Genomic DNA, 19,180 nt, shown 5'->3' with positions numbered 1-19,180 from the left:
GCTCCAAACGAGCGTTGTTGGCGAAAGAGGGCGGGCCATTAAGTTAGATGGGTTCAGCGGTGAGAGAGGGTGTGACATGCGATAGATTGAAATCCTTTTCTATTCAATCTTTCGGATATTGCTTGGTCAAATGTTTCGTCAAAACTCTATATTAACCCTCATTTATATCGCTTTTCTCGTCATTTTCTTATTCTTCTCGCACCGGGGAAAGTTAACTGGCAGTAAATTGTCTCGTAATAAGTAACAGACCGGAAATTGCGTTGAAGTAGACCGGGATAACGCTACAATTCAGGATCCTCTCTCAACCTACCTGCCTCCTCCACCAAAACTCCTGTTGGAGTGAAGCTTTGGCTCAAATCGCATCTTCGCCGAGACACGATGTCTCCTTTCGGCCGGCTGCTGCTACTCGTCTGCCTCGTTCTTCCTCTTTATGCAGTGGAAAAGGTGAGGAACCGAGGGTATCGAAAGGATGCAGAATTTGATAAGGTAAGACACAGTTACATGAAGCCAAATATATAAAAGGAAATAATTCGCAATTCGAACTTAGCCGTTCCTAAATGTTTTCTCTTTGTTTGACAAATATTGGCTGCTTCAATTGCAGACTATTTAAAGTAGAATTTTTAGGCGACCTTTTTGTGATTATTAAATTACAAATAGTAAAACACTATATATCCAAAAAATACAAAATACATGTTTATAATGAGTAATGACATGTTATGACGTTATGAGGTTATGGCAAAGTTACCTATAAGAAAAACATGTGTATTGAATGTCAGTCTTTTAATGACAATATATTTTAGACATAGGACGTTTTGTTATATGTCTAAGCCAAAGTTGGCATCTTTCCAGCAGACACAACGAAAATAAAGAATGCCGGCCCAGAAAGGAAGTTCTGATATTGAGATTGAGTCTGACTTTTCTGTTTCTGTCTCATTTCAGCAGTATTGACAACACATGGCAAAAAGCTTTGAAACAATATTCTCAATATTGTTTATGCGTAACGCTTTGTAGTTGTATGCAGTACGCCTAAGCAATGCTCAATCTCTAAATCACACTAACCCCCCTGAAATATTGACCTTCACATTTACATTTGACAGACCAGAGCAGCATTGTATAATGAATCTGGTAACTCATGTCACCCTCTGTATCTAGTGCACTGGAAACGATGCAGACAATCCCAACTGCACTAGAATCTCAGAGGAAGCACGATCTACCAATTCAAACACCATGGTAATCATCCAAGATATTCCATAATCAAATTGTTTAAAACAAATGGGGAGAAAAATACAGTTTTAACATAAAAAAACAATTGCTTGTCAGATCACCAAAGCCGTGCTTTGCATGTTTTGCATAACTTCTTGCCCTATGCATAAATTAAAATGTGATTCCTGAATGCTTCTTTGCATGCTCTTGCTTGAGCTAGAACTAAACTTCTTACACTTTTCAGGCCGCACTGCTACATTCACAAGGCAGGAGGTTAATATAAAAGCCAGCTGTAAAGTTCAGTGGACTGGACAGAGGCTCCATTCACCGTAGTGTATACTTTGAATGGGCTCCAAATACAAACCCCAGCCTTACTAACATGTCATAATTTATTTCCCATTTTTGAATACCAAACCCTGGCGAAATGTTCTTCTATATTGGAGGGGTCTACAGTACCTCTGAAGCATTTCCATCGTTTGGTCCATTCATGATCAAATAATAATGTTTTATTACACAGACAAATTCCGTTAGCTCACATGCAATGCCACCACATATTCCATTAGAATTCAGCACTTGATGCATTTATTGCGGCAGTCACTGCACTGCGAAGCATGATGTCATGCACCATGGTTCCAGCAGAGCACAGCAGATGGTTGTGTGGCTCAAGCATGACCACCACTTGATGACTAAAACAGACCAGGGGCTTTTCCAGCAGACAGCTGTATATAGATACCCACGAGATCAGATCTGATCCTCTTCCTCAATTTCAGATATACCATCCAAGGATTTGCCAATCCCAGACTAAAAACCAAAATGAGTCTTCCCCTCCCCCGGCCACCCAATTAAGTTAGGGCTCCATCCTGAAACTTGAGATTTTGTTTTCTCTTGAGGCCGTCTTTGCTTTGGCTTTTGGCCATGTTATGCCTCAACTCCCACTCAAACTAGGCTTAAAAAAACAAGGCAGTGATAGTCTTTGTTCAAGACCACTACCTCAGTGGGCACCAGGGTTTGCTCAATGCAGCACTGTTCTCACTCTTGTCACCACTGGATGCAGTTGTCATCACAAATACTGTTTACACAGCATGCACAAACTGCTTTAGCTTACAATTCATCCGACCATTAAATACAAACCTCTCGTGATGTAAACATTTCCCTTTGACCCATTATCCATCCTCCGATGTGGTAATCTATCTGCAGGCGTCTGTTTTCCCTTGGTCCACCACATGATTAGAACCAAATGTCACCTTGTAACTGCATTAGGGCTCCCCCTCACCCTGTGTGGTGTTGGCTGACTAGCCAGCCTGTCTGTCTGGGATTGAGTCAGCATCACAAAAAGGCAGCATCTGTTTTAAAAATAGCCGTGATTCACTCCAGGATATCTCTTAGTCAGACGCTGAGCAGGAACCTCCCGAGGTTTACTGTCACCACAAGACCTTCAGTGTCAGACCCTCGAGTGAACTCATCCACTCAACTCATGGTTTAACAATGGGGCTTGGTTTGATAAGATAATCTCCTGACTAACCCTTAGGAAACACAAAGTCACCTATATGATTTCTTCTTCGGACAGTATGTCTTTCCTCTTCCTTTTTCCCCTTACCCTCATTTGTGCTCATCATCACCACCACCTACCACACCTTCTCTCTTCAACTCCGACTCCCTGTTTTCTCTCGACTGATCTTAAATCCTTAAGTATGGAAGCTGTCTGCAAGGGCCAGCGGGTAACCCTGGCAGAGAGGGAAACCCCGGAACCAACGGCATCCCTGGGACGCCGGGCATCCCTGGCCGTGATGGCATGAGAGGAGAGAAGGGCGAGTGTGTGAGTGAGGTGTTTGAGGAGCCCTGGAGACCCAACTACAAGCAGTGTGCCTGGAACTCTCTCAACTACGGCATCGACCTGGGGAAAATAGCAGTAAGTTAATGCTGATGTTTTTACATTAGGGAGACAGTGGGGAGCTCAGAGAGGTGTAAAATACACATTGCTGGTTTATTTTATTTAATCACCCTACTGTACTTGAGTACATTAATCGTGAAATATATAAAAAGAGCAGTAGGCCATATATATGTAAAAATAATTAAGACAGATAACATAAGACTAAATAAATTATAGTGTGCCTTATGACTGTGTAGTAGACTCCCAAAGAATGTTTAATCCGCCTAAAAAACAACAACCACGCAGTGCTAGTTTTGTATCAAACCAGGAAAAGACCATTGCTTGGTGGGGGGGGGGGGGGGGCTCAGGGCAGTGGGATGTTTTTGTTTTCTTCTGGCTTTTGAAATTCTTGTCAGTTATTGGAATTTCCTCTAAATCTATGTTTAAATGTAGTAAATATATAATACAGTATAATAGTGTATATAAGTAGAGTATAAGTCTAAACTTAAATATCTATTGAGTGCAGATGTTTTTGCATGCTGTAGCGCTGTGAGATGCTTTAGTTGCTGTCTGCTGTGAGTAATTCAAACTCAAGATAATAGTCCAAGACAATGAACTACCCTTGTCGTTGCAGATTCAATAGTTCTCCTTTACTATTGGACAGTGCCAGGCTAGTGTCCTTCCTAATACTTGAACCTTTTTATGTCTTGTGCTGGTTTCAGGACTGCACATTTACCAAGCTGCGCTCAGACAGTGCCCTGAGAGTTCTCTTCAGCGGTTCCCTCAGACTCAAGTGTAAGACCGCTTGCTGCCAGAGATGGTACTTCACCTTTAATGGTGCAGAGTGTACAGGCCCTCTGCCCGTCGAATCCATCATCTACCTGGATCAGGGCAGCCCAGAGCTCAACTCTACCATTAACATCCACAGGACATCGTCAGGTGAGGACTGAACTGAGGGACAAAATGCGATAATCCTTTTCAATTGTGATTTGATTTATAGTTTGTGGACATTTTTTGAGATGTATGAGGTCGCCATGAGTATGAGATCAGTTCTTTTTGATATATGAACATTTCTAAATCTAAAATATTCATATGGAGTTATAAATATAGACATAAGACCTTTATCTTTAGGCCTTTTATCTATATTTATAAGTCGTATTCCAAGTCTGATATTATATAAAAAAAAGTTAAATATATCCTTGTAAATTACTATGTCCCACAATATGCTATTTTAGGGTACAGTTTCTTAAGCAGAAGTTGACAATCAATAAAGAGTAGAGCTCTCACCAAGAGCATATAATAAAAAAGCTTTTCCTGTCAGCAATGTGCTTTCAATTAGCTTTAAACCACTGTGTGGGAGATTAAAGCCAGTTAACAGCTCTGGAGTGGGCTTCAGGCCTTGGCTGAACGTGAAATGACTGTACTGCTCTCTTCGTGTGTGTCTGTGTGTTCCCCAGTGGAAGGGTTGTGCGAAGGCATGAAGTCGGGCCTGGTGGACGTGGCTGTTTGGGTGGGGACATGTTCTGACTACCCCCGGGGTGACGCGTCCACGGGCTGGAATTCTGTCTCCAGGATCGTCATTGAAGAGCTTCCAAAATCATTTTGAACGTATATATAATTAGCTAAAAGGGCTGGCAGGCCCCTGGGAGTGCAGTGTTATCTCCCTCTATAAAACCATCAGGCGTGGCTGGAACATGAGAAGGGATTTTTAACTTGAATGTAGTCTTTGTAATGCTAGTTGATAGAGAACAGTACTGTAATTTTTTACTGTACATTGCTAATGTTTTGTAGCATATGCAGTGAAGAAAAATGATTGATTACTGCTAGTAAAGAAGTCATTTTTTTTTATAACTTAAGTTAAATCACGCGTTTCCTCATGTTGTTCAGTCTCATTGAAAGTTACCATTTCACTTTTGTATTGTATTTGCATGATTATGAAAAAATGATAAGCGATATGTATTTGCTGTATTTCCAAATGAGCAGGTATCGGTTATAAAAAATGAAATTAAAAAGACACATATTAAAATTATATTCCCACACAAATTCTTAATGCGTCAACCAAGGAGGAAATAAATACACATTTTTGTAAAGAAAATCCTGTAATTAATTAAAAAGCAACCCAAATGTTTGATATATAAATTAATAAGCTGTTTGAAAGCAACTAAAAACCTGAGACCAAAGGTTGCGTTTTGATGTTGTTAAAGGATGATTGGAAATTTGTTACGGTTAATCTTCAATTCCAGGAAGAAATCGTTGCAACTCAGAATGAAAGGCATGTATTTTGCACTGATGTTCAAGGCTCTCGCCCTCTCTAATTTCAAGAGGCCGATGTTACAACAACTAGCATCTATAATTTCAGATGCTAGTTGTTGTAACTCAATAACCCTGTTTAGGATAGAAACATTCGCATTTCAAAGAGTATCTCAAAATACATCTACGCTCCCATCTCATCCAGTCTCGTCCGGGTGTAACCCCACAGCAGGGAGTCTCTTGTTGCTCCTGGCAATATAAGGAGTTCATAAGTGTAAGCAGGTCTCTCCAGCTATGTCTGCCCACTTTGGCGCCTCGGTCCAAGTGCCTCTCCCACAGCGGTGCTTGGCCAGCTCCAGACCCATGTCTCGGTTTTGTTGTGTCCTTTGCACCCGTTACTCACTTGTACTGACCCAGCAGTAAGCGAGACACGTTCTCGTACACCACAAAGGTGATGCAGCAAGCGGGAGTGACGCGGATCACGTTGGGCCCTATGCCTTTGTAGAAGCCCCGGGCACCTTCGTTCCTGCGGAGACGGATAAAAAGATCTCTCATGACATCTGTGTGTAATAAAAACTAACTTTTTAGGGGGGGATTAGCACACCAAATTAAATCCCACTTTTTGTCCCTTGCCAATAGATTTCTACCAAAAAGATCAGAACAGATTTAAGCTATAAATTAATGATTTGAACTTTGATCTCGATACAACATCTGTGGATCTGGATGAAGTCTCCCTGTACCTCCACGTCCGTCTGATGACATCTGTGACGCCATTGTATTTGTTGTGCTGGTCCTGCAGTCGAGCCCGGACCACCTGGTAAGGGTACGTCGTCGCCACAGCAAATATTTTGGATAGGGCTGCCATTGTGATGTATTCCAGTGGGTTCTGTGAAGGTGGGATACACATGATTGTATGGATGTATATCCACACCTAGCACACACACATACATATATATATATAACATTTGGGGAGACAGATGGGGTGAACAGCCATGGGTCATGGAATGGGAAACATGAGCCCTGAGGAACTGCTGACTCACCAGCTTCTGCTCTGGAGCCATGTTCTTGTATTTGGTGTAGTCTCTCTTCAGCTCTTCATAGGCCATAAACTGGAGTGCTCCATGAGACGTCCCAAACAATCCAGGGATGTACCCCTTAAAAGAAAATACAATAACATCATGAATTCGAACCAAAGCTATTTCATTATTTAAAGAACTGTTGTGCTTCTTCAAAAGCATATGAAACAATACATCACGCATAAATGCACCAACATAGCATTAAGAAAGGCAATGTTACTAAGTAATAATGAATTATCACTTCATATCAGATCATGGCGCAGTGTTGTTTATAATGCATTAATATGGCTGAGGAGTGCCCTCTAGTGGCAAATCCAATGCAACCCAATCAAAAATGTTAAGGACAGGTGGGGAATGAGGTATTACAAAGTAAAGCTGACATTAGTATTAGCTTAAACATTTACCAACTGTAATTCGCAAATCAACACTTACTCTGTATAGTCCACGCACTCCCTCCTGCTGGTAAATCTTGATCAATGCATCAACCATGCCCTTGTACTGTTTGCTGCTAGGGTCACTGTTGTATTGCAGAATTAGCCTGGTCTTGGTAACCCAGATTGGGTTGGTTATTGTTAGAGTCAGTATACCTAAATGGAAAAGAGACATGCAGTAAGAAACACACTTTGTCAGGACAGGTGGCGAGAATGCACATTATCTTATGAATCTAAGCAATGAATTAGAAGCATTTAAAAAGAAATACAGATACACAATAATACACTAACACACTAATAACAAACATGTGCTGCGAGTACATTAACCATTTGCATATTTAATAAAAAATTATATTCCGACATCCTAGTTTATCCTTATTTCTCGTCCCAATGTGAGATGGGCTCATGACGTTGTTAAGCAAAATGACTTTACTATATCAATTGTTCCAGCAATAGTTCAAATCTACTCCCATCCCCCCTGAGAATCTTCCATGTTTGTGTGCAGTCTCTTTACAAAATATCTATCCCGTTAACGCTTTCGAGCAGCTTACTTTGAAAAACCTAACTTGATTTAAAATCTGACATGTGACTATGGGGACTGAGTGAATAGAGGAGGCACAAGCTAATTAGCATTTCCCCATTATGGGCGCACTGTGCAGCATTATCTGTGTGTTGGTGGGAAGAAGCCAACAGTCACTATCAGTGTGTCAATAGGGCATGCGTGCTCGTAGTAAGGCGGCAGCCAGGCCTGGTTCTAAGCGGCGCTAACCTGCTTCAGCCGCGGACACCAGGTGCTCTGTGGCACTCAGCTCCGTTTGGCGACCTTCCTTTGTGTATGCTTTGATGGCGTTGTAACTGTGGGGAGAGTAAGCAGAGCCAAGAGACAGGTTACCGATACAAACTTATGAAGATATGAACCGGCTGCTTTGGACAATCATAACACTATGATACACAGTACACTCCTATTTTCAGTGAGTGTATAACAGTGAGAGGAACATTTTGAGAAAGTCCTGATTAGCATTGTGAGATGTGACACTTTGATGTGCAATCCCAATACATATTTATGTTTTGTGTATGATTGACTGTGAATGTGTGCGGTACATGACATGGCCAACAGGCTACTTACAAGAAGAAGTAGAGACCCCATGAGGCTCCAGCGCCCCAAATGTTAGGTGTAGCTCCTTGGTAGAGCCCTCTCAGACCTTCTTGTTGCCAGACACTCCTCATACAGTGGATGATGCCATTGTATTTAGGTCTCAAGTCCAGTCCGTCGCTTACTGAACGTAAACAAATGGCACATTCTCAAGATCAATGGAAGAAAAAACACGTGAATGACCAATGCCACTGTCACACGTGTTGGTTAGGTACACCTACCTGCAAACCTGATTTTGACTAAATCCAAAGGATGGAGGACCATCGTAGACACTACGCCCCCACTCAGCCCTGCCACTAGGTTCTCCACCTTTACATGTCTTAACAACTGCTGAATATTCCCCGTAATGGAATATGACTTGAAGCTAGTTGGGCTTTCGGTTTTGACACTAACACTTCCGTCAGTTGGAGAAGAAGTCATGTTGGCTAGCCAGGCGATCGATAGCTATGTTGAAAATGTGCGCTTCTTTTGGATCTAGTCCTCATCCGTCCACACAGCATGGATTAAAATGCTAATCACACAGTTTGCTGATACACGATTATACCAACATTGAATATGTGTGATCTGTCGCTAGTGACCCACGTTTTGGCATGTGGGGGGTGTCTCTGATCACCCTGTCAGTATCCTGTCTGACCTTCCTCAGCAACTGTGACGCTTCTCGTACTGAAAAATAAACGGTGCCACGATATGTGACGTACAAATATCCCACACTGCACCGCGGCCATGTTTGATAACTGGGCTCTGGCTAAAACGCATAGGCTCAAAAGGGAAGGGTGGATTTAACATAATTTCGTGAAGTTGAGAGAAAAGCAAGAATATTGGAAGGGATGACAAAGAGTTGGCAAGGGATATGGGAAATGGGAAAGCAAGACAGATTCGGGGTTCAGGGATTTGAGGAGAATGCAGATCTGCAGGACTTCAGGGGGAGAGGAAATAAGAAACACTATTTATACGATAAAGGTTGAGACATTCTAGCTTGAATAAACACCCCGACCTCATAGGGAAGCATCCTACAGGAATTGTTATTTATTTTTTAAATAAGTAGAAACAGTAGAGCTTTTTATATTATAACACTGAGAAATAGGACAGGGAGACATAACTGGGGAAATTAGGAAGACTGGGGAAAAAATATATGTACTTAAGTAAGGTATTACAATTTTCCCAAATTAATTGAGCAAAAAGGTGTTTCGATTTTTAAGTTTAACTTAGTTTTTGAAGAGTACAGTTCCACTTTGTCCCTGGCAGCGGCGGTAGTGCTCAAATGACGTCGGAAAGTAACCGCTAAGAAAAAAACACGAAGAAGTGTGTTAATCCACGTGACCTCACAACATCAACACATGGCCACTCTCTCATAGAATGTATTTCTCATAGAAAAATATACTTTTTATGAATACGCTCACACTTTCTCAACATCACAATGAAGGTTAAAGTGCTGTCCAGAAACCCGGACGACTATGTCCGCGAAACTAAATATGATATCCAGCGTGGTAAGTCCTCTATACATTCACCACAAGCATGTTCGGCTAGCTTGCTGTTTAGCTTGGTCCGTTCAGTTAACTGCAGGCATAAACGTTTTCCAAATAGTTTAGTTGCGAAATAGTTGTAAACGCAACTAATCAATTCAAAACCGACCTTATGGTTTGGACCTAGCCACAAGCGACTAACCTCGAAGAGGTTCGCCTCTCGGCCCGCTATTCATTCTACGGAGTTTCCAATTTATGTATACGTTAACAATGTTGCACCTCTACGGTGTTAGAGCAACTTTATGTCAAGAAGTCTGAAGTGATTGACAATTCAGCCTTATTGGCAGAACGTTGCTTGAGGATGACCTAAGCTGAAAGTAGAGGTGCAATCTTTTATCGCTATTCCCATTTACTCAGTTAAAATATATTTTTTCATGAATAGGGAGGGTTCTATTGAGGAATTATGACCCATTTCCTTATTATCTAAATAGTCAATACAACACATTTTATAAACGTTCAGTGACATTGTGATTATTAATACTTTGTTTTCCTTTTTAGTCCCAAGAAATTATGATCCAACCCTCAATCCATTCGAAGTGCCAAGGGAGTACACCCGGGCTATGAATGCCACTAAGCTAGAGCGAGTACTTGCCAAGCCTTTTCTTGCTTCTCTGGATGGACATAGAGATGCTGTCAACTGCATGGCCAAGCACTCCACTAGCCTTTCCACTCTGCTGTCTGGCGCATGTGACGGAGAGGTAAACACACACACAATTACCATTTGTTTTATAATTGCATATTGTATTGATTTTTACGAAAAGGAATTTACCCCTTTTTATTATGTATGTGAAGATCCATCCCTGCATTTACTTGATATCTTTGGAGGCAAACTTTCAACTTTCAATCCTAAGGTGAAAGTGTGGAATCTGACCAAGCACAATTGTGTCCGCACAATCCAAGCACATGAGGGCTTTGTTCGCGGGATGGTGGTCCGCTTCTGTGGCACTTCTTTCTACTCGGTAAATGTTTATTATTGATAAATGATTTACTATTTTAGCATACAAGACAAAGACATGACCATCATTCTGACTTATGGTTTCTTGTGATAGATTGGTGATGACAAAACGATCAAACAGTGGAATATGGAAGCGCCGGGCTACGGAGTGGAAGAGGAACCAATCAATACTATTCTTGGCAAGGTATGGTTGGATTTATTTTGCATCTTATGAAGAAAGGGAAGACTGTGTAAATATGGTCGTTGTCAGGACATATTCACATAGATTGCTGATCTGCACTGATTCACTTGAAACTATCCAACAAAAATATAATGAAGCTGTTTGGGATGCGGCATTGTCAGCTCGTTTCAGTTTAAAATAATTGGCTTGGCTCTGAAACCCTTTTACTATTATTGGCATGCTGACTAAACTGTTGCAAATTCCATTGCCTCCAAACAAAACTATGTTGTGTTTTTGATCCAAAGTTGTGACAACTGAAATTGTGTCTCCTCCCTGTAGCCTTTATTGTCTTGTCACATGGTTTGAAACTGGAATGGATGATAAACCATGGAGTGCTCATTTATGTGCTGTTCTCTCTACAGACGGTTTTCACCGGTCTCGACCATCATCAGAAGAACGGCACATTTGCCACCTGTGGCCAAACCGTTGACATCTGGGATGAGCAGAGGAGCACTCCCATCCGCTCCTTCAGCTGGGGTGTGGAAAGCTTCAGCTCTGTGCGCTTCAATCCAGTAGAGGTGAGCGGCCTTCCCTCCCATATATATATTCACCGGCCCTAGCATAAATACCTGAATATTCATGGCTCAATTACTGGTACAGAATGCAATTGAATGCCAGAAATGTACATACAATGTACATACAAATTGAAAGACCTCCACATTCTTATGGAACTTCCTGAAGTTGTTTAGTCAAGGAAATATGATTGTTTTTTTCTTCCAGACGGAGCTTCTTGCTAGCTGTGCGTCAGACAGAAGTATAGTCCTTTACGACATGCGGGAGTCGATGCCACTTAAAAAAGTAAGTAAGGACCAATCGCAAACCAACCTTTTCTAAAATATTTAGTGGTTTTAGGTTCTTTCCATACCTTAGCATTTGAAAGTTTTTCAGAATAGCAAAGCAATGAAGGCATTTTCTTGGCACTCTCAGAGTACCCTGGGTTGCCAGATATGCAAAAAATTGGCATACAAACAGTGTGTCAGCCATGGAAGCAATTAAACGAACTGGAGATTGTAAAAGATTCTACCGTACTCTAAAAAGCCTTGTTCTCTGAGCCCTGTTAAAACACAAATAAAATTGTGACAGTCCTTGTGGGCTTCGAGTCTTTGTAAGGGGGGGTGGGCAGTGACAACTCTCTCCGATATTGTGAATTTGTACTGCATTAACCAGTTTAAACGCTCTGTCAATGTTGCATATTGTACCTTTAACCTTGGATGTCTATTTATCCTCTCAGGTTATCATGACGATGAGAAGCAATACATTATCCTGGAACCCCATGGAAGCGTTTTATTTCACATGTGCAAATGAGGATTATAAGTGAGTGAATGTATTGGGTTAGGTTTTCATATAATACTTTTATAAATGCCTAACCATATTAAATGTGTGTGATCCTCACCCATTGGGTGATTCTCAACCCACGTGTATTAACACACTGACTGGTGTTTTCCTCTAGTCTGTACACGTACGACATGAGGTACCTGGAGAAGCCGGTCACGGTGCACATGGACCACGTCTCTGCGGTGCTTGACGTGGACTACTCCCCCACCGGCCGGGAGTTTGTCTCGGCCAGCTTTGACAAGAGCATCCGCATCTTCCCCAAGGAAAACAGAAACAGCAGGTCAGGGCCGGCATGCTCCATCCTCCCCCATATCACAACTGCTGGTCTTTTTTACTCTAATACGACAGTCAAAAGCCATCTCGACACGAAATAATGATTTCAGTTCCAGTCCTCTTTTTCATTAATAATTCTCGCATTGGTTACGGACGACATTGCTGAATAGTGTGTCTGAATTCTGTCGCTCCAGGGAGGTGTACCACACCAAGCGCATGCAGCACGTGGTCTGTGTCAAGTGGTCGGCCGACAACAAGTATGTGATGAGCGGCTCAGACGAAATGAACATCCGCTTGTGGAAGGCTAATGCAGCCGAGAAGCTCGGAGTGGTGAGTCCCGACCTTTTTACGTTCTCGCGTCAACTAATGGTTCCGCCACACATTTGACACATGACGCACCTGAACTAGAGTGCTCAGTCTTTACACTGGGTGTCAGACGCACTTGTGGAATTACCCCTCTCCTGGAGGATGCCTCCAATTGTGAATAGTGACTTCAAATGATCTGATATCAAATGAATCAATGCGAGAACCAAGTCACAATGTAAAGTAATGGTGAAATATGCAATGTTAATGTTTATTAATGTTGCAGTAGCTATGTTAATGTTTTATTTATATCTACTACGTGAATTACTATATATTCCTCCTCCAAACACCTACGGCCTCTGGAATCAGTCTTCCCCCGCCATACGATTGACCCACGACAGCTGTGTTTTAAGTGTAGCTTGCCGTTCCCTCTTAATTGTATGTATTTGATGGCTTTAAAGCAACCTCACATAAGCAATGTCTGTGTTGAGGCGGGCTAAATGAACATTCAGCTATCCATCCAGTCAGCTAATCGGCTAGCTATAAATGGAATGCGAAATATGAATTTGACACCAAAGCTGACTACTAAAAACGGTCATTGTGTGGACTTGAGTAAAGTACTTGATGTACATTTTATGTGCTGTGCGCATCACTTCAAAGGCACTGCTATTAGGGTTGATATCATCGCTAATGCCGGTCCTAGTTAGCTCCTAACAGCCATGGCTCTGTGCCTATCTCAGCAGGGGAAGTGTTGGCAATTGTGGCCGGAATACGGCAGTGAGCCAAGGTTTCCGATTGTTGCTGACTTAGGTCAGAATCACTCTCAATAAGTACAGTGTACCAGTTGGCACAGCATTTCCACTGACAGATCGGAGTCCAAAATGTAAAAAAAGAAAAAAAGTGGCAGTTGTTTCACAAATATGTAATGGTCAATTGTGAGATTATAACTTGCCTCCAACAATGCTTGGCTGACTTTATGATTTTAGCTTGGACGCCGTTGTTGGCGGTAACATGGTCGGCAAAAGTCTTGGCGCCTGATGCTTCGTCCTGTGTGGTCATCTTCGTACGGCTTCTTGGTCAATATGTCTGGACCTGCTCCTGATAGTGCTGGACAATTATGTCCTCTTTTGTCCGATAGCAATTGTTGCATTCATAGTCAGATTCACTCTTCTTTATCCCCTTGATGCAGTTTACAGAGTAGAAAATTGGCCCACATTTGGCACTTGTTTTACTGTCACTTTAAGGGGGGAATTTATTTGCAAGCGTTGCACTTAAATAAATCAGTACAGCCCTGCTACTATCAGCAGTTTAAATCGGCCAATCACTTAAAGCGGGGCACTCAGAACATAATGAAGCATTAAGAATCTAGTTGTACAGAAAAGATTTTTAATTCTGAAGAAATGCTGAATCTAGGCTGTCTCTCTGATCCATGGAAAGAGACATCACTTTAATATTTCCTTGAAGGGCTGAGCTTTTCATATTTAATGGACAGCTTCTCATATAATAAAGTCCCCCCCTGCCTGGAATAAATGTAACAAAGCAAAAGATGATGAGGTTCATTTTGAGAACTTTATATACAAATGTTGCATGTGAATTTGTGTCACAGCTTTCCATCTACATCTACTGCTTTCCATCTACATACTACATACAGAGAAATAGTAAAAGTACATAAACAATGCTTAGCAGACTCCAGCAGGTCTAAGTTGATCACTAACTAATGGCCGTCGTCAAAGAAATTTAATCTGAGGGGCATCAAGAAAATCATTGCTTTTAATTACAATGAAAGCCTTGAATGAGTTCTCAAAAGCCACTGCGCTACCAAAAAGACGGCCAGGAGTTGAAAGCTACGTTTTTTTTTTTCTTCTTTATGGGCAGGGAGGGCCTCTGTTGAGCTGGCGTCTCCGGTTTATAAGCTGTCATTGATTTAGATGTGAATGCGTAGGGGTTGTCAAGCGGAACTTACTTTACTGCCTCCCGTACGGGCCAACACTTTAAAGTGGAAAGAGCTGTACCTAAATCCAAAACAATCACAACATCCGATACCGGCCCGCCTGCATCTATGTTTACCGTTGCTCAACATTGCCCAAATCTTTCTCTCACAGGCGCTTTATTTCTGTTATTCCCCCTTTCTTCATAGCTCTCCCACAGAGAGAAGCTAGCAGCAAACTATAACCAGAAGTTGAAGGAGAAGTTCCAGTACCATCCCAAGGTGAAGCGTATCGCACGCCATCGCCACCTGCCCAAGCACATCTTCACAGAGGCTAAGGAGCACACCGTGATGAGAGAGGCTCGCCGCAGGAAGTACGTCAAGTGTTCAATTGATTGATTGACCCGCAACTGAAATTATATGATCTTACTTATTTTAAATTCTGTGTTCAGCCTTATCCTGAGCGTCTTATTAAGACAGTCCCAAGCCCTCCATCTTAGTAGCTCTGATCACGCTGGACTGGAGGCCAGAATAGGGCTTCTATTCAAGTTGTAGTGTAGGGACGTATTCCCTAGTAAGCATCCCTTCTTTAGAGGTAGAGCGTCACCATTAAGTATTAATTGCTCTCCTCAAGGTTGTAACAGGCGTGTTGGTTTGGATCTTGATGTCAGGATAATGTCAATAGTTTATAGAGGCTGTCGTCCTAGGTTTAATTCAGAGCAGAGTTTTTTCACCATTTATTTTATAGACGTTAAAATGCATATGTTTTGTTAGCGGGTGTTAAATGCAGCTTTGATTCGCCAGTGGTTAAGGTCAGCCTCAAGCAATCGGAGCCACTGATACACATGCAAAAGGGGGAGGTGTCGTTTGTCAAACGCTGACATCACTGGTCAGTGATTCAGTTAATAGAGCAGGTTTTTATGTTGTTTCCAGGACCGATTGTATTGTTGATCCCCAGGCATAGCCCACTTGACTGCATCACGCTGTGCCCCACGCTCCAGATGGAAACTAGCCACCGCACATGTCCTCTCTGACGTGGTCTTCCTAGGCACTGCATACTCATTCAATGCTTCCGTGGTGAATTGATTCTGCGCCGGCTCTGCACTGCGGAGAGTGTTATCGTATTTGCTTAGTTATTGATACGATTGAGCCGCGCCACACATGTTTGGACTGAGTCAACTTTGTACGGCTTTCATGTATATTTTAGGCGAGGGGACATTAGTCAATGACGTGTGAACCCCCGGTCAACAATCTCTTCCAGTCTCACCCATCACACCCCCTTACATCGTCTGTCTCACTGCTCCCTCCCCCCCCTCCCCCTCAGTTCGCCCCACTCACCAGTGAACGTGCGAAGCTCGATGTAACCATGGTTCTCAATCTGTTTTCTAGGGAAAGCAACGTGCGCAAACACAGCAAGCCAGGAGCCGTGCCCATGTTGTCGGAGCGGGAGAAGCATGTTGTGGCCGTGGTGAAATAAGAGAAGAGGCGGCGACCTGGTGGAATCCAGCGGGAGGCGGAAGAACCTCAACATGTCCCACAGTCTCCCAGTGCAGTGACACTGAGACGATGCTGTCACTCACAGGGATATATATAGATTTAATATTGTATATTAACAGGCTGCCTGTGACTTTTTGGCTTGTTTCAGTACTAGAGTGAGTCATTGGATTTATTTCATTCGATGATTTGTGTCATTGGTTTTGTCAAAAATAAAACCCTGATTACTTTTATTCAGGGGATTTTCCCTCTATTGTATACATTCTTTTTTTCAAATGTTGGAAGGTCACCATATCTTTATGTATTGCTTCCGAAACTCGAACAGCAAAAAAATGACGAAAGACAAATTTTGGGAAATGTTTTTTTAATTAAAAATTGACTTTTTGAATTCTGCATCCTTTGTTATTTGACAGGTGCTAGTTATTTGTTGAACTAATAATGATCACGAATTACCATAGTAGGTTATAATTACGCAAGGCTTCACTGTCCGATCGCGTCATTTTATTATGCCATCAAGGTGTAAGTGAGGTTTTTCTTCTTCGGAATGGGATCAAACAAAAGTTTGTAGGGGGTCAATATTAAAAGCTAAGGGCTAAAGGGCTTGCTGTGAAAAATATTTATTGATTGAATGTATTTTAAGGGATGTAGCCTACTCAAGTTGGAACCCATACGCGTCCCTTGTTCAGATAAATATGATTGCTTTTGATAACATGTAAATACATCTCACTGAAGAGTTTGACGTGAACCAATCGAGTCACCTAGTGGTTCATACTCATATGTTTGCTCTTTCACTCACATTACGTGATGAAATATGAATGAGGCTTACTGGTAGTAGTGATGCTCCAGCTGCGAATCATTCCAGTCCGGGTTTTGCAGCCGCTGTCAATGAACCCTCTCCCGTTCGCTCAGCTTTGTTCTACGTGTTCAAGTCGCTCCGCCTACTCTGCCTATCTGGATTTTTTTTCATTGCATCCATTTTTGTGCATTTGAGAAATCTCCAAGAATAACCGACCCGGAGGAAAGAGAAACGATAGTAAGACGGGGGAAGGATCACAAACAAAAAAGCACGGACCGGGCACCATTGTTCCAGCATGAGACTAAACCCTTCCTAGAGGATGGCAACGATGGGTTAGACAGGATTTATCATGATTGCAAAATAAAAGGCAAGAGCTTTCTTTTTTTCTCGTAGCCTCGCTAATTTCTCTATACTTCACAGTCTCTCCTGGATGGATGTAACCATGTTTGGACTACCATGATGCTTTAGATATAGACAATGTTGCGTGGAATATTTTAACGCGCTGTCCACAATCCTCACATTTCTGCCTGGAACTATGGGAAGCATCTTCCCATAGATTGACGAGGAGGCTGTACACACTGCCTGCATGGGGAGATCAGAAATCACCTCGTTTGATGTATCACTTCACTTGTAATGATGCAGACTGCTTCCACATTTTAATTGGCCTTTTGATGCACATGTGCAGGTTGCAATGTATGCACTGTGTGAGGATTATTGCTAGTACTGTTGGGGTTAACGTACAGCCTTGTGTCATTCATTTCACCAAGTAGTTGTGAGCAATCTCAATTCTGAGGAAGCCACACACAGGCACACATTGCTCCACCAAATCCCTTCTACTTTTCTTTTGGACAGCTTGACATTAGAATTTGATTCATAGGTTGTCTTGCTATTTATATTGGTATTTCTTTTTTTATTTCATTTAGCAATTGTGTGTAAAGATGTCTGCTCCACACGGGCCCCGGGGCGGCCCTACTGCTGCTGCTGCTGCTCTGGCTGTGGCTGCTTCAGCGGACAGCGCTATGGCGGAGATGCCGGACCTCAGCCACCTCACCGAGGAGGAAAGGAAGATCATCATGGGTGTCATGGACCGACAGAAAAAGGAGGACGCGAAGGAACAGACGATGCTCAAGTAAGGCACAGCGAGTCATCCAGTACATTTTGACGTGGCTGTGGGGTAGGGGTGGGGGTGTTGGGGGGGTGATGAAAGCGCTGACAACGCTGTCGGTGCTTGAGTAAACCCCTTATTGGCGAGCCGATAGATGGGTTACCAAATCCAAAATTACAGCCACACCAGTTCACGTTTTTTCATTTTCTAATCTGGAAGATTGGGTGTTTGTGATCGAGCTGCCTTCTGACACCACGAGGAGCTGATTCTCCCATTGAGCAACATTAATATCACATTATTCCATCTTGACAGAACGGTGGCATATATCATGTTGGCACTGAATGCGCTGTCTGCATGCTTCCCCGCTTTGGAAGCTTCTTCTCTCTTTAATTTACTGCAGGGCATCTTTTAATGCGCCTGCGACAGCGGGGGGATTGGGGTGGGGGGGTATATATTGTGCAACCACAAGCGAGCTTTGTTACTTTGTGGAGCTAACCGGGTTGGGTAGGTCTATAACAACCATGCATCGGCGCCATTTTCGAGTAAAGCGTGTCTAATGTTTAACCTTTTCACATTAACGTCACGGGTGGGGGTTGGATGTGGGGTGGGGAGGGGGGGATTACACAATGTGGCCACTATGAAGCATCATCGTCTAAGCCGCGCTGCTTTTGTTAGTGAGCGTGTAGTGTGGACGAGATACAAGATACGAGATCTAACGTTAACCCGTAGTAGATCCATCCAAGGTTTGCCATCGAAAAAGGAAGCGTTTCCCCAGCCTCGTTTGTACAGATGTCGCTCAGAGCGGTTCAGCACCACGGCGCTGTCCGCTGGCTTTTAAGGTGGAACGGACGAGTTTCTCCAAAGCCCGACCCGGCTCGCCAAAATGATCAGTTTTTCAGCATAGCCCTTATTTTCACTTTAGATAGGCCTATTCTGTACCGATTACCGTAATGAAGGCAGTTTATGGTTATTATATAGGCCTATGTATATTTATATGTATATATAAATGTATATGTATATATAAATATACTTATATATTTATATACATCTCCAGTCAAAAACACTCTTATGTAACACGTTTGTTTTACTGAGTTTCCTGGAACTGGTAGCTATTTATAATGTTTTCCTGGTATTTCTGTCAGCAGGTAGATAGATGTTTGTTTAGTTTCCCTTTGAAAATAATAAGGAAAATAGTTCACATTCTGAGTTTATTACTAATAATAGATGGACCTTTTCACTAGCCTATACTATATATAGTGCTAGACT

At 42.4% G+C, this 19,180-nt stretch overlaps 4 protein-coding genes across 22 annotated transcripts in view; 3 read left to right on the top strand and 1 right to left on the bottom strand.

Moving 5' to 3' along the window:
* Positions 1 to 60: 60 nt before the first annotated feature.
* LOC115553667 (collagen triple helix repeat-containing protein 1) lies at positions 61 to 5,112 on the top strand. 4 transcript variants are annotated; one of them, XM_030370126.1, is made up of 5 exons: positions 61 to 444; positions 1,153 to 1,230; positions 2,894 to 3,112; positions 3,796 to 4,012; positions 4,531 to 5,102. In XM_030370126.1, exons 1-5 carry the CDS (start codon positions 379 to 381, stop codon positions 4,677 to 4,679), a joined length of 729 nt encoding a protein of 242 aa, XP_030225986.1. In that variant the 5' UTR covers positions 61 to 378; the 3' UTR covers positions 4,680 to 5,102. The 4 variants fall into 4 exon arrangements, with proteins under 4 accessions (XP_030225986.1, XP_030225988.1, XP_030225985.1 ...); XM_030370125.1 differs by having other exon boundaries at positions 63 to 486; positions 4,531 to 5,112; XM_030370128.1 differs by lacking the exon at positions 1,153 to 1,230.
* LOC115553666 (mitochondrial folate transporter/carrier) lies at positions 5,023 to 8,652 on the bottom strand. Its single transcript, XM_030370123.1, has 7 exons — positions 8,205 to 8,652; positions 7,957 to 8,107; positions 7,600 to 7,685; positions 6,832 to 6,986; positions 6,364 to 6,477; positions 6,064 to 6,209; positions 5,023 to 5,849 (listed from the first exon to the last, which is right to left on the bottom strand). The coding sequence occupies exons 1-7, from the start codon at positions 8,401 to 8,403 to the stop codon at positions 5,723 to 5,725; spliced, it is 978 nt and encodes a 325-aa protein (XP_030225983.1). The 5' UTR covers positions 8,404 to 8,652; the 3' UTR covers positions 5,023 to 5,722.
* A 517-nt stretch (positions 8,653 to 9,169) lies between these two features.
* Positions 9,170 to 16,396, top strand: dcaf13 (ddb1 and cul4 associated factor 13). Its single transcript, XM_030370121.1, has 11 exons — positions 9,170 to 9,470; positions 10,005 to 10,204; positions 10,358 to 10,465; positions 10,556 to 10,645; positions 11,044 to 11,199; positions 11,402 to 11,479; positions 11,913 to 11,995; positions 12,132 to 12,296; positions 12,484 to 12,619; positions 14,730 to 14,893; positions 15,909 to 16,396. The coding sequence occupies exons 1-11, from the start codon at positions 9,401 to 9,403 to the stop codon at positions 15,994 to 15,996; spliced, it is 1,338 nt and encodes a 445-aa protein (XP_030225981.1). The 5' UTR covers positions 9,170 to 9,400; the 3' UTR covers positions 15,997 to 16,396.
* Positions 16,397 to 16,652: 256 nt separating this feature from the next.
* Positions 16,653 to 19,180, top strand: part of rims2a (regulating synaptic membrane exocytosis 2a) — a 133,579-nt gene continuing 131,051 nt past the window's right edge. For all 16 annotated transcript variants that reach the window (XM_030370096.1, XM_030370095.1, XM_030370094.1 and 13 more), the window contains exons 1-2: positions 16,653 to 17,176; positions 17,733 to 17,938. In XM_030370096.1, coding sequence (XP_030225956.1) covers positions 17,748 to 17,938 — 191 coding nt within the window. In that variant the 5' untranslated portion in view covers positions 16,653 to 17,176; positions 17,733 to 17,747. The remainder of the gene's footprint in view (positions 17,177 to 17,732; positions 17,939 to 19,180) is intronic.

This window comes from Gadus morhua, chromosome 11 (assembly GCF_902167405.1).
Source record: "Gadus morhua chromosome 11, gadMor3.0, whole genome shotgun sequence".
Taxonomy (NCBI): Eukaryota; Metazoa; Chordata; class Actinopteri; order Gadiformes; family Gadidae; genus Gadus; species Gadus morhua.
Note: the sequence above shows the minus strand (reverse complement) of the source record. Positions and strands in the feature narration are given on the sequence as shown.

Bases quoted from the DNA above. Each gene is read 5' to 3' on its own strand.
- LOC115553667 (XM_030370125.1), top strand. From the start codon at position 379: ATGTCTCCTTTCGGCCGGCTGCTGCTACTCGTCTGCCTCGTTCTTCCT. The intron at 1,231-2,893 runs GTAATCATCCAA...TAAATCCTTAAG, and splicing joins CTACCAATTCAAACACCATG to TATGGAAGCTGTCTGCAAGG. The intron at 4,013-4,530 runs GTGAGGACTGAA...TGTGTTCCCCAG, and splicing joins CATCCACAGGACATCGTCAG to TGGAAGGGTTGTGCGAAGGC.
- LOC115553666 (XM_030370123.1), bottom strand. From the start codon at position 8,403: ATGACTTCTTCTCCAACTGACGGAAGTGTTAGTGTCAAAACCGAAAGC. The intron at 6,478-6,831 runs GTAAGTGTTGAT...TTTTCTTTTAAG, and splicing joins GAGTGCGTGGACTATACAGA to GGGTACATCCCTGGATTGTT. The intron at 5,850-6,063 runs GTACAGGGAGAC...CCGTCTCCGCAG, and splicing joins GTCATCAGACGGACGTGGAG to GAACGAAGGTGCCCGGGGCT.
- dcaf13 (XM_030370121.1), top strand. From the start codon at position 9,401: ATGAAGGTTAAAGTGCTGTCCAGAAACCCGGACGACTATGTCCGCGAA. The intron at 11,996-12,131 runs GTGAGTGAATGT...GTTTTCCTCTAG, and splicing joins TGTGCAAATGAGGATTATAA to TCTGTACACGTACGACATGA. The intron at 14,894-15,908 runs GTACGTCAAGTG...TCTGTTTTCTAG, and splicing joins AGAGAGGCTCGCCGCAGGAA to GGAAAGCAACGTGCGCAAAC.